Source organism: Taurulus bubalis, assembly GCF_910589615.1.
Source record: "Taurulus bubalis genome assembly, chromosome: 12".
In the NCBI taxonomy this organism is placed as follows: Eukaryota; Metazoa; Chordata; class Actinopteri; order Perciformes; family Cottidae; genus Taurulus; species Taurulus bubalis.
The window spans coordinates 12,842,068-12,858,754 of NC_136600.1; the positions used below are offsets into that span (position 1 = coordinate 12,842,068).

The 16,687-nt window shown below is 40.0% G+C and overlaps 1 protein-coding gene across 1 annotated transcript; it reads left to right on the forward strand.

The window, feature by feature from the left end:
- The first annotated feature begins 1,185 nt into the window (after positions 1-1,185).
- Positions 1,186-16,029, forward strand: lsr (lipolysis stimulated lipoprotein receptor). Its single transcript, XM_079227491.1, has 10 exons — positions 1,186-1,348; positions 2,987-3,316; positions 5,622-5,741; positions 8,143-8,289; positions 9,089-9,286; positions 9,509-9,565; positions 10,302-10,418; positions 11,443-11,740; positions 14,361-14,829; positions 15,258-16,029. Exons 1-10 carry the CDS (start codon positions 1,309-1,311, stop codon positions 15,291-15,293), a joined length of 1,812 nt encoding a protein of 603 aa, XP_079083617.1. The 5' UTR covers positions 1,186-1,308; the 3' UTR covers positions 15,294-16,029.
- Positions 16,030-16,687: the final 658 nt, after the last annotated feature.

The window sequence follows — 16,687 nt, forward strand, 5'->3', positions numbered from 1 at the left end:
GTTTTAGTTCTTCTTGCTGATAATGTTAAAAATGAGTGAGCTTTCTGCAAAAATGGCCTGATGAGTATACTGTGTACCTGCTGTCTTCATTAAAATGGCTTCAAACTACATATGGATCTGTCGTTATTTATAACACAGCTACTGGACAAGGCAATATAGTGTTTTAAGTGATTTATTATGGTGGAAGAAGTACTCAGGTAACATCTAACTTGAGTAAAAGTAGTAACACCACAGTTTAGAAATACAAGTTGAAGTCATGTAACCATTTGTTTTATATGCTAGCAACCAAATAGGCTTCAGTAATATCAAAAACAAAAGTATGCTTTAAACAAAATGGCCCATTTTTTAATAGTATACATTTAATTGTAATTATTGATGCATTAATGTGCACTCATCATTTTAATGTTGCAGCTGGTAAATATTTACTCTATTTACTGCTTACATCTATAATAATGTATTTTTTCATTGCATGTTGTGTTAATCTGAATCTACAATGTAACTGGCTGGCAAATAATTGCGGTGAAATACTGAAGTACTTCAAAGGTCCACATTACTTGAGTACATGCAGTAAATTGCCACCCCTGTGAATAAAATACCGTGACTACTGTACAGTGCACAATAGTGACAATAGTCAGTGCGACAGCACACAGGAACTGGGCCCTTGGTTTCTCCTTGCACACATACACACGTAGCATATTGCGCGCACGCACGCACGCACGCACACACACACACACACACACACACACACACACACACACACACACACACACACACACACACACACACACACACACACACACACACACACTCTCCCCCACAAACGGATTGAACATTAACAGACAGTGGTGCTTTGATAGCGTTATCAGTGTCTGGGTCGTACCAAATAGCAAAGGGTGGGGGGGTTAACGTTATTTCTTAGTCAAAGTTAAATCTTAGCGAACACAAATATGTTGTCAAAGTAATAGTTTTGTAATTTGAAAGTTCGGCCTGCTCTTATAAAATGGTCTTTGGGGTCAAATTAATTCACCGTCGCCAAAATAAACAACAACAACCCGAAACCTGTGTGTTTCGCAACCGTTCGCCACCTGTCTCTGGAAAGCTCACCTGTTGGTTGCGCGGCTGTCGTGGGGCGTTCAGGTACTCCTCCTGGTTTACAACGCACAAAGACACAAAATGGAGCTGGAACTACCTGGCTGAGGAAAACTACAGTTACTCTCAATATTATGCATGAGCTGAAGTTGTATCAGTGTAGTTAAGGAATTAATAATAACATAGTTCGACAGAAACTTCGAGGAAAGAGGATTAAACATGTTCTGGACGGTAATCATCGCGGCCTTGATGGCAACAGGTACGTTGGTCTGTTTTTCTTTCCAAATAGGGTGGGCCCTCTTCCGTGAAAAGTCTATCGACTGCAGCCACTGCTCGAGCCTTCCTCATTTTCACGTGTTTATTTGTGTGTGTGTGTGTGTGTGTGTGTGTGTGTGTGTGTGTGTGTGTGTGTGTTTTGTTTAGTTTAGTCACTGTTTTGAGGCTGTTGATGTTTATGTACGGACATATTTGGTGTAAATTCTGCATTAAATGATCAAATAACCTTTACTTGTAATGCAGTATTAGATGGGTGTTTTTTTAGCTTTACTTAAGTAAAGGACCCGAGTACTTCAGAATGTCCCTTTACAATAACACAGGTTATGATATATGTTTTTATGGCTGCAAATAATTCCTGCTCGCAAACCCTACAAAGAGAACGAGTGATTGTAGGGTTGTCATACATATATACATGTGTATATTTTACAGCATTACTATTTTATTTTAATGAAATGAGGTGACATATTCCCTCAATGTACAAAAGACGAAACAATACATCATTTGGGGAATGTTTCCAGGAAATGTTTATGCTGAATGTGGTATCTGGAAGCAACACTTTTTAGTTTTTTTTTTGTTGCCGCCTTGTTTCGGTCCTGAATGGGCCTTTTCATTTGACATCGAGCTGCTCGATGACAGGAAGTTTGAGTCAGAGCGGACACAATCTCTGTGGGTGGAACAAATGGTTCATAAAGATCTCTTGCAGTGTAACACATTATATTCAACAGCACCACAAATTACAACGTGTGTCAACTTATTATTTACCTGAAGAGTTTAACAAATGTTTTCCCCCCTTTCTGGGTTCTTTTTCATTTCCATTCGCTATTATTTTATTGACATTTTATATGGAAGTGTGTGTGTGTGTGTGTGTGTGTGTGTGTGTGTGTGTGTGTGTGTGTGTGTGTGTGTGTGTGTGTGTGTGTGCGCGATAATGTCCTCAAACAAAACTGTATTTGCATGGTTATGAAAAACGACAGAACAAAATGAAACGCAGACTCACAGTGATATTGTGTTTATTTAAATCACATGTGGTGCCATATTAAAGTACTTTATTTGTATATGTAAAAACTTTAATTCTTTGTAATGTTTCTAGGAAATGTTAATGCTAAATGAGCCCTAGAAACCACACTTGCTCCATATGTTGCTGTGTTTTATGGTTTATTTTGGGCCTTTACGTTGTAAGATTAGCAATATGGGTGAGAGAAAAGGTCTAGTTTTGTCGCAGCAAGTGAGCACCTCCATGTCTGACTTACAAGAATAATCATAATGTTTCTTTTTGTCACGGCAACCCAGGAAAAAAACTAAACAAAAAACCCAAGTCCAAATGTATCCAAAGCCTGGTACAGGTTATTCCTCTGTTCCCAGAGCTGCGCAAGTATGCATGGCAGTCATACTTTACAGGGCTGTAATGGTCCGGCAAAAAACATCTGAGGTGACTCATCACACCCACTCTCAGTGATACTGGCAGTGTGGAAATAATGTTTGTCGTTTACCACGCCCGAGGGGTTTCACAGAGTAATTAGAAACCATAACCCGGTATTATAAAATGATGTGATTTTGCTAATCCGAATAATCATCATCTTGCACTCAGTTGATTTTCTAAATCTCCACTATCTCTTCCTAGAGACCACCATGGCCATCTCGGTGCAGTGCCCCACCAAGAGGTACATCGTCATCCTCTTCCAGCCCGTCACCCTCAACTGCAAGTACCAGACAACCACCACTCAGCCTCCTACTATCACGTGGAAGTACAAATCATATTGCCGCGACCCCATCCAGGCTGCGCTCAATCCCAGCAGTGCAGAGAACCTCCTGTCTCAGAACAACCCCAACTACGACCCCAACATCGAGTGTGCCGACAGCCAGAGGACGTTGCGCATAGTGGCCTCCAAGCAAGGCAATGCAGTTACCCTCAGCTCGGATTACCAGGGTCGCAAGATCAGCATCATAAACAGTGAGTTGATCAAAGATTAAACTCTGAAGTCCCATTCAGATGTATAGTAAAGACTAAGTATGACCTTTTTGTTTGTTTTTACTCCGCAGATTAAAACATATTAATATGTTATTTGATAATAAAAGATACAAATTTGATAATTTTAGTTTTCCAGTTGTGACGTTCTAGTAACTATCTTTGAGTTTTTTACTGTTGGTTGAACACGACACAGCATTCGATGGAGGTCAACTTGAAAATCAAATCAAAATGTATTCCATCACACAATTATTTAAACACTGTCAGTAACTGTCTGTGTTGCCTCATATTTAATTCTGTAACTTTTGTGTACACACTAGTTTCTCACTACTTCAGAGCTTTGTGTGACTGGTTCCCAATTTAATATCTGTGTAGATCTGCTTCTCAAACTGAATTAGCATGAATATTTCCACATGGGGCAGACCGGATTGATGGCAGGATGCACGTGATTAGTCGTACGACTGTTGCATGAATTTATTTTCAACATTAGTCACATAGTAATATTTTCAATTAGCAAGGGCCAAGTCAAATGTACTCAAGTTGAACATAAAAAGAGAAGGAAGATCCTGAAACTGGTGGATTTATGATGTGTCCTTTCAGCAGAAAGTGTTCTGCTCAAGGCCCCGTCATCTACACTCTGCTGTTGTTATTCTGTAATGGATGCTTGCTTCTTCCCCTCCGGGGTGGTGGACAAAGGAGAAAATTATTTATTTAGAAATGTACTGGTGTAGACCGCTTTTAAAGCAATAGCTACCCATTCTAATGTATACTGCCAATGTGAAAGTGAAACAACACAGTGCAGTTGTTATTTGTGCGGTATTTCTCAGTCTGTGAAGTCTACTGGGCTGAAGAAAAAACTAAAAGGAATTGGTCAATATACAACATCACACAAAATATGTAGACAAAATGATACATGGACAAGTGTTCAGTAAAAAACAAAACAGAACAAAACAAAAATATAGAAACAAAACAAATAATCCCAAAAAAGAAAATAAGAAAAAGAAAAACTGGAGAAGCTGCAACAGAATTAGTCCTGCAGTGGAGGGTAGGGAGCAGGGGTTAACAGGTGGAGGGTGGGAGCAGGGGTTAGCAGGTGAAGGGTAGGGAGCAGGGGTTAGCAGGTGAAGGGTAGGGAGCAGGGGTTAGCAGGTGAAGGGTAGGGAGCAGGGGTTAGCAGGTGAAGGGTAGGGAGCAGGGGTTAGCAGGTGAAGGCGAGTTTGAAGAGGTGTGTTTTGAGGGCTTGCTTAAATGACGATAGGGTGAGAGCTTGACGAATGTGGATGGGGAGGGCGTTCCAGAGGGGAGGTGCATTAACTTTGACTAAGGCTTCATGCTGTGGTCTCATTGTGTTTTCCAGCTAATAAGTCCCAGCTATACTCATCTGCTGGCATCTGTTTGCAAAAACATATTCAGGCGGAAAAAAATATCTTCTACTTCAGTGTATTCAAACTTCTATTACTCAATACCAGCAGCACTTACAGTGATTCTGACTGTTGGGGGGAAAACACTTCAGTTACCTTTCAAAAGAGACCACATGCATGTAATCCAAATGGTTCAAAAACAGCTTTCAATTTGCTTTGGGTATGCCTTGGAAAGGCATATTAGGTGAATTTTACAGGAGTAGGAAGAGGATAATGCCGAAGGCGAGATCATCGTTTACATTTTTTTTTTTTTTTAAACTAAACTGGCACACTTAGTTCTTGCCTCTTGACATCTGGTGTGCATAGTGTTGAGGGGCATATCCCCTCCCACTAACAGTGCAGCGCCACAATGAAACACTGTGCTGGAACCTTGCAACACACACACACTGATGTGTAATACTTAAGTGATCCGAAGAGTCTTTGTCTAGTCCATGCAATTTCTTAGACAAACATCCATTTAGTTATCTATTAATAACTGACTGATTCAGCCTAGCATTTGACAAAGACGCTACAGTTTCAGTTTTCACTTGAATTTTTTTTCTTTAAGTGTATTGACCTTAAACAAAACATTAGTCATTAGGATCTGAACATCGTTCATCTTTGCTAAATGTATAAAAATACCAATTAAATCACTAAGACCCTAATTTAAGGCAGAGTAAGGCTATGACTAGTTGGATGGCAGAAAAGATCCAACGTTGAAGAATACACACACTCAAAATGGGCACAAATATTTTATTTTTTCTTGATACAGCAATTTATCATTGATTGTTATGAGATCTCACAATTATATGATTGTAATAATAGTACATATTAATACTGTAGCCACTTTAAAAGAAAAATCCTACCTGTGGATCTCTTGTTTGCCACAGATGCAGACCTGAATATTGCGCAGACGGCGTGGGGCGACAGCGGCGTCTACGTCTGTTCTGTGATCTCTTCCCAGGACCTTACCGGGAACAGCGAAGACTACACCGAGCTAATTGTCCTTGGTAAGTTGTAGGTGGTCAGAAAAACTGCTTCTTCATTTTCTATCTCTGTGCTTCTCCTTTTCTACCATTCGCACACATATGATTACACAAAAGGTTGTCCAATAAAAGGGTTCCAAATACACTTGGCCTGATTTAACAAGTGCCAAACAGAAGACGGCATAAGTCTTTAGAGTCATTCATTGTAGGCAGTAAAATTAAATCGATACCACTTTAAAGTAATTGTGGCTTTATCTTTGTATCTTTCTTTCACAGAGAGAAAGTCAAATACTACTGACCTCCTGCCTGGCATTGACTTACTGGTTATGGAAGGTAGTACAAGCCCCTTGATATATAGCTCAGTCATGTTTTAGTTTCACAGAAAAGGTGTACAAGAGAGGATTAGGTTTAGCTGTAAAGGATTGGACACATTTCTTAGACAACACCCAGGTTGCATTGCCTCCCGAGTCCTGGCAATGATCCTACATGCCCACTAACAGACTAAATAACACTGTGACTCATCTTGAGAACAGGCCCCTGTACACAAACATCCTGTTGCAAGTGATAATGTAACAATATCAGGATTTGTTTACGCAAACTCAACTGTTCTGCTTTCTTATGCTTCACTTTCACCCTTGCCTTCCTTGCACTGCCTCCTTATCTACCTCAGTTTCTCCTTCTTTCATATGGCTCAGCTCCCATGTGTGACTTTCTGCAGCTGCCTAGTTTAAACAAAAGGGCATTCGGCACACAATTCCCTACACAAAATGTTTTTGCACTCCAACGATCCCGTTTTTCCATTTGAGTTGAATCATTTAAAAAATTTCTCTCGCTTCTGTTTGCTTGTTTTTGTCTCTCTGCTAAGTGGCATGTGCTGCCTGAACTGACTTGTAGAGTGAAATCCTGCCTTGAGTACAAGGACGAACCGGTTTCACCGGTTTGACAAAACCTTAGAAAATACCACATTTACCACTGTAGCCAGCATGCTTTGTTGGTCTCAACACTCGATAACAGAAATTACATCTGAGAGTTGTTTGCACTTATATTCAAAAGCAGTATGGCCTCTCAGGGCTCCAGAATAACTTCCACAACTACCAAGGTCGCGCCCTTTTTTTCTTTTGGTACAGAGTAGTAATAATCAGTAGTGGAAAGTAACTAATACATTTACTCATGTACTACTGTGCTTAAGTAGCATTTTGATGCTATTTTCTACTCTACTTAATTTCAGAGGGAAATTAACGTACTTCTTACTTTACTCCATTTATTTATGAGTATATGAAATGCTATGCAATGTTATACAGTAAATTAAACTACCTAGTATATAAATAAATAAAATTAGCTCTACCGCAGCCAGCTACAACACTACAACAGTCCGATTATTTCTTATTTTAGTTTTATGGTTTACTTACTTATTATATCTTTACTGCGAATTACCTTTTTAATATACTTGTTTTATTTTTTACTGATGCCTCGTGTCCTCTCTTCTGCTGTAATACTGCCAATGTTCCTGCTGTGGGACCAATAAAGGATTATCTTAATAAAATGCATCTTATACATTACATGCATTAATAATAACCTAATATTATAATATATAATAATGTAACAGCTAAAGAGTCCCTTTAGCTACATAGTAAGTACTTTTTCTTTCATACTTTAAGTACATTTAATTGATTATACACTTACTTACTTTTCCTTGAAGAAGATTTGTAATGCAAGACTTTTACATATTTACTTACACGGTGTTTAAAAAAAATTATGTTTTTGTTCGCTCTAAAAGTAAAATATAATCGTACTTCTTCCAGCACTGATATGAATGAATGACTGCGGTTCCGTTGGTCTCTGTCCATCTCCACTTGAGATGGACAGAGTCGGAGCCTTCCTCTCTCCCTCCCCACCAGCCTCCTTCTCTCTTGGTGGTTATAGACCACTCCATTGTTGGAACACAGTACCACCTAAATGGGTCGTATTGTAAAGTTTTCCAACTTGATGTACGCGCGCATCACGCGCTGTGTACCGCTACTGAACCCACGCATATAAAAGAACTATGCATGTGATACGGGGCCGCAGGCAAGCGGAAAAGCGTTCCATGACGGAGCATTTCTGCAGTCTGGAGCCCTGCCTATAATTAGACCAACACACACAACTGTTCCTTTCTCTGATTCTCCGGAGATGCATTTACGCGCCAGAGAATATGCAACCAAAACCCAATTGGTATTGTTCTAATCCAGTGATGTATTGTGTTGTAAATCTTTACTGTAGACGGATGCACCTGCAGTCCAGGGCTGCAAACTTAAATTAATTATATAAATATTATTATTTTCTGGACTTATGTTACATGCCAAAGAAGGAACATCAAGTCTTGTGGATTAATAATGTAATTCATAAATATAAACGTATCTAACGCTCGCCCTCCTGTCCCACGCAGACTGGCTCCTTGTTGTTTTGGTGGTTTTTGGCTTCTTGCTGCTGCTGGTCCTGATCGGGATCTGCTGGTGCCAGTGTTGTCCACACACATGTTGTTGCTACATCAGTTGCCCCTGCTGCCCCGAGCGCTGCTGCTGCCCACGAGCATGTGAGTACCAAATACAAAGCCAATGACTAAAATGTGTCTGTAGTAGCACAGAGTATTGTGTAACGACAGTCGGCACTTAATGTCTGGTCAGATTCATGGATCAGAACCTCAGATCTGTTTCTGATTTAAATCATAATCCAATATTAGACTAATTATAAGTGGGCAAAGTAATTGTATGGCTGCTTATACTTGGACAGCATTAAACATTTGAGAAGTTTGGCTTCTTTTGTTAATTGAAAAAGTTATTGTATAAAAAAGCTAGAGTTTCTAATTCTTACTCCACTCATTCATATTATGTACTGTTGAACTCTACTTTGTGGGCAAAGGAAACATAAAAGGAAACGCTCTAACATGTACTGACATTTCACAGTACTCTGGACTGTTTAACAAAAAATACCTGGCCTACCAGCACCTCTAAAGCTCTCTAATTAACACATTGTATATACAACTAAAATAAAAAATACACAATTGTTTTTATATTTAAGAAACTGAAGCGTTGAAAGTAAAACAATTTGGTTTACAGGGGACGTTTATTGGTCTGGTGCAGTTTAAGCTAAGCTAACCAGCTGCCAGCTAGCTACATATTTAACAGACTGATGTGGAAGTTGTATCAATCCTCTCCTCTCAGCATAGTAAACAATTGAACCAATCATATAAAGTGCACCCTTAAAAATTGCATTGTGCTTTGCTGCGTGTTAGCTTCTGCTCTTGCAACCGAAGACATATGAGGTGTTTTATACTGTTGCACATGATTCCTTTTTCTTTCCACTTTAACCAGCTGTCGTCCGTTATTTTACAGTGTACGAGGCAGGAAAAGCAGTGAAGAAAGGTGGTGTGCCAATGAGTCAATATGCCCCCACCCTCTATGCTCCCAGTATGTATGCTCAGCCAGCATACGGTGGCCATCCTGGCATGCCAATGCTTCCTCTACCCAACGGAGCTGGACCGCCACCTCCCATGAATGGTTACAGCCGTGAATATGACGGCGCCAGCTCAGGTTAGAATTGTTTTGCAGTTCTGATTTAATGTCAACGGATTACTCACTGACTAGTTTCATAATGAAAAAAAAAAAAATAATAATTAATTTGTTTAATGTAGAATTTTGTTGAATCCTTGTGTACATTTTCTCTGGTGTGTGTGTGTGTGTGTGTGTGTGTGTGTGTGTGTGTGTGTGTGTGTGTGTGTGTGCGTGTGTGCGTGCGTGCGTGTGCGCGCACAGTTGGACAGGGCTCCCAGGTGCCTCTGCTGCATGACCAAAACGGGGGAGGGGACCCCAGTGAGTAAAATGAGAAGAAAAAAAAAATTATTGGAATTGCCGTCTTTTTTTTATTATATATTCCAGCCGCTGCAACCACAAAACCCTATGTTCACACTTCTTTTCATCCTAGCCTAGTTGTACTTTTTTATTTCCCCCTAGGATATTTACATACACATGTCATGAAAAACAATTTCTATAAAAATAACCTATTCAACATTATAAATGACCTCTTATGCCCCATGGTGCCTTGTTTACCTATGGCACCAACCGTATGGAGGATAATTATGACAACAAATTAGTGTTATTGTGTCTTTTGTGACCCATTGATTTGGTCAGGAATTATGCTTGTTTGTCTGTTCATATTAAAGTGTCCCTGTGGTAACACTACTCAATAATGAGTGTAATTAGACAATTATGATGTCACTAGCCATTCATCCATATATGTACTCCTCATTTCCTTCCTATGTGTATTTCTCTGAGGGAAACCTGTACTTGGTCGAAACTAGAGATAAAGGAGATAAACTGTAAAGGATAGCTTGTGACAAATAAGGTGTGTCAGATTTAGTAGGATACACGTGTTATTTCCGTCTCTAAGAAATATATTAAATCAACATCTAGGTAAATATAAGTGTCAGCCTGGACTCAGTCGGTAGATTCTCTTGGTAAAGGACTCGCATCGGGGGCCAATCGAGTCAGTGTATTTGCATGAAGCTGCCAAAGCTGAAATCTGACTTCCTCTCTCCTTTGTCATCAGCTCGCAGTGGGTATCGTATCCAGGTGGACCCCGATGGGAACGCCACACGTGCCATTTACTATATGGAGCGGGAGCTCGCCAACATGGACCCTTCCAGACCTGGCAACTATAACCGCTGTGAGTGACTGATCACTTCCTGCTCTTCTGGCCACAGTTACTGTGCCCCACACTGCTGTGGGAGGAAATAAATCAACTTCTGGTCAAAGCTGTCGAGAGTTAAGAGGCAGCCACTTAACCTCTGCTTGTGTCTAGTTTACATTTCCTACAAATAGTTGTGGAGGCCATTCCTTTCAAAGCTCGATTTGTTGTATTCAGTTTAATTTTATAAAGATGGTTGACTTAAAAGAAGAGTAGTGCATGTGTGTGTGTGTGTATGTATGTGTGTATATATATATATATATATATATATATATATATATATATATATATATATATTTATATTTCAAACTCAGGACATTCAATATGATTCATATTTTTTTACAACATCTACTAATCTAATATGACTAAACTGTAATAAACAGAAACATTGAGTTATTGCCCAGCTCTTCTCTCAGCTTACACGGATTCCTCTAAATCAAGTGTTTAATATTACTGGTAATTTTTATTTTTTCATCAAGTGCTGGTAAATAAACCAACATCACAGCCACTGAATGAGTGAACACAGACTTAAAAACTGTTGGTAGAGGTAATGCTTATTCAGCTGACTTAAAGATCCAGATTCTGTTAGCTCATAGTCATGATGGGGAAAACCCTCAACAGTATGTAATGTTATTGTAATTTGTTTACATTTTGGCAAGTTGGCACCATTAAAATGACAATTTGAGCTATTAACAATTTCTGTTAACAATATACACTTTAATATACAGGCAACTATCACTGAAATACTGAAGGAAATTTTAAAATGTGACGATTCTTAACCAATTCCTGATGAGCATCAGATATAATAATAGCCTTAGGAAGGTTAGGTCACACTGAATGATTTCCCTTAATCACACCTCATACAATATCTTCGCCTCCACTTTAACTCTCCTGCGCTTTGTCCTGTTTAGTGTTTATTTCTCACCATATCCTGTAATTTCCTGATGTAAAATACAATTTCCTTCGGTTTCTTACCATCTCCTTTCTGTCCTCTCCCAACCAGTGGATAATATGACCGAAGTCAGTTCCCTGCACGATAGCATGGAGCCTCGAGGCCGCGGGGGTCGTCCCCAGCCGCCACCTATGGCCACCGTCTATGACAGGGATGAAGCCATGAGCACCATCAGCAGTGTGTCCCAGCAAGGCCGCTGGCGAGACGACAGCCCGCGTCATGTTGGAGGGTACATGGGGGATCGTGTCCGCGCTCGCTCCATGGACAACCTTGACGACATCGGACGGCGCTACGGACGTGATGACCACCCACCACAAAGGCGCCCGGATGAGTTCAGAGGCCGGAGAGGGTGAGCCCACCACCATTTAGCAGTGGCAGCTGGTGATTATTTACCAAATCAGTCCACAGGCACAGAGCTTACTGTCTTGCTTGGCGCACTAAGCTTTGACTCCATTGAAGACTGTTCACATTTACTCAGCAATTGAATAAGAAGAGCAAACAGCTCAGCTTGGCGACTTAATTTATCTGTCTCTTTTCTCACCAAACAGAATGATCCTTTAGAAAACAAAACAAAAAAGTTAACTTTGGATTTATAGTTTGTTTTAGTAGTTTTGGGTGCTTCTTTGTGGGCGTGTTGTCACCATTTTGACTGGACAAGTAAAGCCAGCAATAATAGATCAAATGTAATACTTAATATCTTGTGGAATAGAGAGAAGAAAAGTCTCTGTTACTCTGAAGCAGCGCTTCCCAAAAATAATTCAGCAAAATCGCCAAGGCCCATCCCCCATCTCACTTTGTCTTGTAAACGTAGAGTACATAATTAACGCTGTCAACTAGATGTTTTTCTTTTTCTTCCTTAAAAAGTTTTTGCCAATCCGAGACTTCCAGTGATGATTTAGACCACATTGACATAGTAAAAATGCTGCCAGCCACAGTTTCTTGCATCTTGGGCATTCCAGTGTCGGTCTCATTTCATCTCGGTTTTCTCAGACCAGCAGAGGGGTTTCCCTCTAGTTGAGTCTGTTCATTGGGTCTGGGGCTTCCCACAAGTCAATGTTTTGCTGTATTACGGAGCAAGTCACGTACAGGTACTTTCAGGAGTTTCCCGTATTACATCATCACCACATTTTTATCTATTTAAACATTATTTATGATCAAAGAAAATTCAACATGCAGTAAAGAAAAGATTCACATTGGTTTTACCTCAACTTCTCTTTTCAATTTTTCTTTTTACTTTATATGTAAAAATAAGGCTTTAATTTTGCACATAATTTGAAGCCATTATTCCATTGTAGAGGAGGATGTGCCAAATGTAAAAGTGTGAATAATAGAACAAGTTTAAAGGTGGATTCCAACTCAGTCCTCTCATAAACAACCAGATCAGTGTGCTTAGGGGACACCGGAGCTCAGCATCAAACTGTGACTCCCTCTTTCCACCGCACCTCCCAAGAATGACCAGTGCTGCTGCCATGCAGTCCTCAATATTTACTCATTGAGAAAAGTTGTGGTAGAAATCAGCGACAGGGTGAGCCTGGCCCAGAACAATAAACAAATCAATCTTTAAGAATGTACTAATTTACCTATTCACAAAATAAAGAAAATAAAACACAGGCGGCTTACCTACCTCACTCATGAATAAACAGGAGAAAGCTTCTGACCCCTGCAGCTACCCAGACTGACCTCCTCGGCAGGAGGACTGGTTGGGAAGAGAGCGCGCCGGCCTCTGAGGCACACATGACATTATTTAGACACGAGACAAATTAGGACAGGCATAAAGAAGTGCACATAAACAAACAACTGGAGTTGTTCTCTGCAGATTTGTTAAATTTCTTACATTCAAGTTCCCACTACAACTAAACTGTGATAAAATATTAGATGATTTCCAAACACCGTCTTACTCTGTACATTAGGGATGACTGGTGACTATTTTTAATCAAAATTGAATTTACATCTTACATTTATGTAAGAAAGCCACTCTAGCTCTTCCATACCTGTTATGTACTATTTCTCTTTTTCCAAATATGCTTGCCAACTTAAATTATGATAATGAGTCAACTTCCTGTAAAGTTTTAACTTGGATGTGGCTTTTAAAAGTATAATCTGTGTCATCCGTGACAAATCAAGGTTCCCTAATAATTGAAACTGCTGACAATCTCGATGGAGGATCTGGTGATTTTTCAAAGGATGTATTGTTTAATATGAAAATGCAAACATGGAACTGCTCTGAAAACCACATGTGTCACCCTGTATAGATTTACACTGCATTAAGAGATCTGCAGACATTCAACAGTGTAGCTGATGTAATGGAAATTTTAACTTGTCAATTTCCTTCAGTGGAAAGCAAATGCGATGTGAAACACTTAAATGTCTTTAAGTATTTATTAAACAGAAACTAGTAAAACATTCAGCCGAATGGGCAGAGCTCTTTCCCCACAAAATGGTTCAGAGGTCTGACCCGGAAAAAATAGTTCACATGAGTTTTATACATCAACAATTATTCTTTGAAATGGTTGCCCTCTCCCCTTTCCCCTCCCCCAACACTGCCATCCGTGTGCAGACAGGATCGCGGCCCTGAGAAAGGAAAAGTGATAGCCCAGAGAAAGAAAACAAGAAAACAGAAGAATCCCAATAATAGAAAGATACCCCTGCTATCATTCCAAGATGGCCCGGTTCAGTCTGGGCGAACTGACCTCACTAATCGATCCATACGTTTAAGAATAATACCTTCTAAATAAAATCTCCACCACAGCTGAAACCTCTGATGCAGTTTAGTTAGTTGAGAAGATACAGGAGCTGATTTATAGATAAACTTCAACCATAGTTTGAACTGGAACGGAGGACACATCAGTGAGGTTTAAGGTCAAATTTAAACTTTTGTGAACTCTATTCAGCAGCTAATGCAACGACGGAGCAACATCCTCATAATGTTTCTATTTCCCCTCAATGTGCGCTGCTTTCTGTCTTTTTAGCTCTGATGACGGCTGGAGCAGTAGCGCCCGCAGCGGCAACAGCCGTGACATTGATGACCGCAGGCGCCGTGCGCCCTCCCCCGATGACCGTCGGAGAGGAGATGGAAGGGGCTACGGGGACCTCCCAGGGAGACGCAGCCGCAGCCGTGACGACCTGATGGACCTGGATAGGGATCGCCAGCGCGGGGCCGATGCCAGGGGCCGGCGAGATGATTATGACGACAGCATCCTGCGAGAAGCCATGGAGAGGAAAAAGATGGGCGAGCAGCAGAGGGCACGCAGCCGGGAGCGTCTGGACAGCGAGAGCGACCGCTCGGATCGGGGGAGGGGTCCACGTGGGCCTCCGCCACTTCCTCATGCCCCGCCCTCCGGAAACCCCGGACGCCGTGACGACTACCCGCCTCCTCCACCACCACCATACAGTGAAGATGAAAGTGTGACATCTTCAAAGAAAAGCAACCTCCGCAAGGTGACTCGCAGCTAAACTCTGGAGATTAATTTAAAAAAGCCCTGAATTTCGGACTAAAAAGACTGCCACTTCGGAAGAGATCTACTCGGCTTTAATAACTATCTTAATAAACTTCAGAAAAAAATGTTTTTCATGGAGGGAGGGCTGTGGATTTAACATTTTATGAAAAATTATATATATTAAAGTTAGAACATATGTGAGCTATAAGATTAAAGGATAATTTTCCTTATCAACAAATCCTACAAAAAACAAGAATTAATTAATTCTACAAACAAGTAATACCTGTGCAGCCATATAAAGCATCTCTGCTAATTCATCCTCCAAAATCCTACATTCTGGCCGTTTTTGAAGTCTATGTTAAGGATTTATGTTTGATCTCCTCCCCCTAGTTAATGTGTCGAGTTGATGAGACTCCTCTTGTCTTGCAGAATGGAGCAGTGAGTCGTGAGAGCCTGGTGGTGTGAAACCAACCGTGATGACTGCAACCTGTCCAGTGGTGCCGCTCTGGACCAGTTAAAGACTGTACATATTAGTCACACTGCTAATACGCTGTGCTGATTTGTTTTTATTGCATAATTTACAGTACATTTGTTCAGAGTTGATGCTGAATGTGTATGTATACTTTTTTAAACAGGGAAGAGGTGCACAGATGAAATGCTTTGTGCCTTCTCATGTATAAAACATTGTGGCTGCCACAAGTGCCTTATCGAGTGTACAGAATTTGACTTGTAGATGTGAAAGTCAAGCTGTTAAACAATTCTCTGTGAAGGTGTTTACAGCTTGACAAGTAAACATGTTGTGATTAGTTTAAACTTTTTTAGTTTCAGTCACCTTTATACAGGTAGTGATATAGATTTGTAGGGGTCCATAGTCTTTTTATTTGTGAAAATTGTTTTGTTTTTATAAGAAAATCTTTGTACATTTTATTTTATCTTTGCTTTTAGTTGTGTTTGAGTGTGCTGAAAGTATCTAGAAACCTGGTGAAGCAAAGTCTTGGTTTGAATATGTATTTGAGTTTTTGCATTTACATTTTGTTGTCTTTTTTTTTCAAAATTAAGCCCTCTTGAATAAGTTCAATATTTCAGTTGTGACTTGCAGTATGTTGTACAGCTGACCAGTAATACACTCTGAAAACGCAAATGCTTATTGTGAAGTGATGAAACCTAATTTTACAATAAAGGTCCCTATTGCCAGGCCACATATTTGCCTTCCAGGGTTTCACCACTAGATGGCACCATCTGTCATTAAGTAGATGTGTTTCTCTGGATCACAACATTGCTGTTGGATGTGGAACTGCATGCTTTTTTAAGACTAAAAGCAAGTTTGTTTGCTAATTAATTACTAAGACACTGAGGTGGTTCAGATTGTTTATCATTAGAAGTTCACTACTAACTTTAGCATGTATGTTCCTCTGTTGATTTATGTAGCCAGATTTTTGAAAAAACATGACAATTTCCTTCCTCATTAAACATTGCAGTAGGACGCAACAACACAGTCTGACAAATAAACTGCAATGCATGCGTTCTCTGTGAATCTTAAAATATAAAGCGATACAAATTAAATAATCTAGAAATCTATGATAAAGACTTACTAAGTGGATTCATTGAGATAGTATTGTGTTACATTATGTTTTACAAATGTCTTCACTGCCCCCTATACTGTATGTTAATAGTTTGGCCATTCAGATTGCATTAGCTAAAATGTGATTTTACAGAAATAGTAATATGATAATACTATTTAGATGGTGGTATCACAGGGTTAGATAGTAGTGCTGCTACTCTAACATAAGCAGCATGTAAGATTTCAGTGTTTGTCCTTTTGAAGTGACCCAGGCTGGAAACTGCTGTCCTGTATTCCT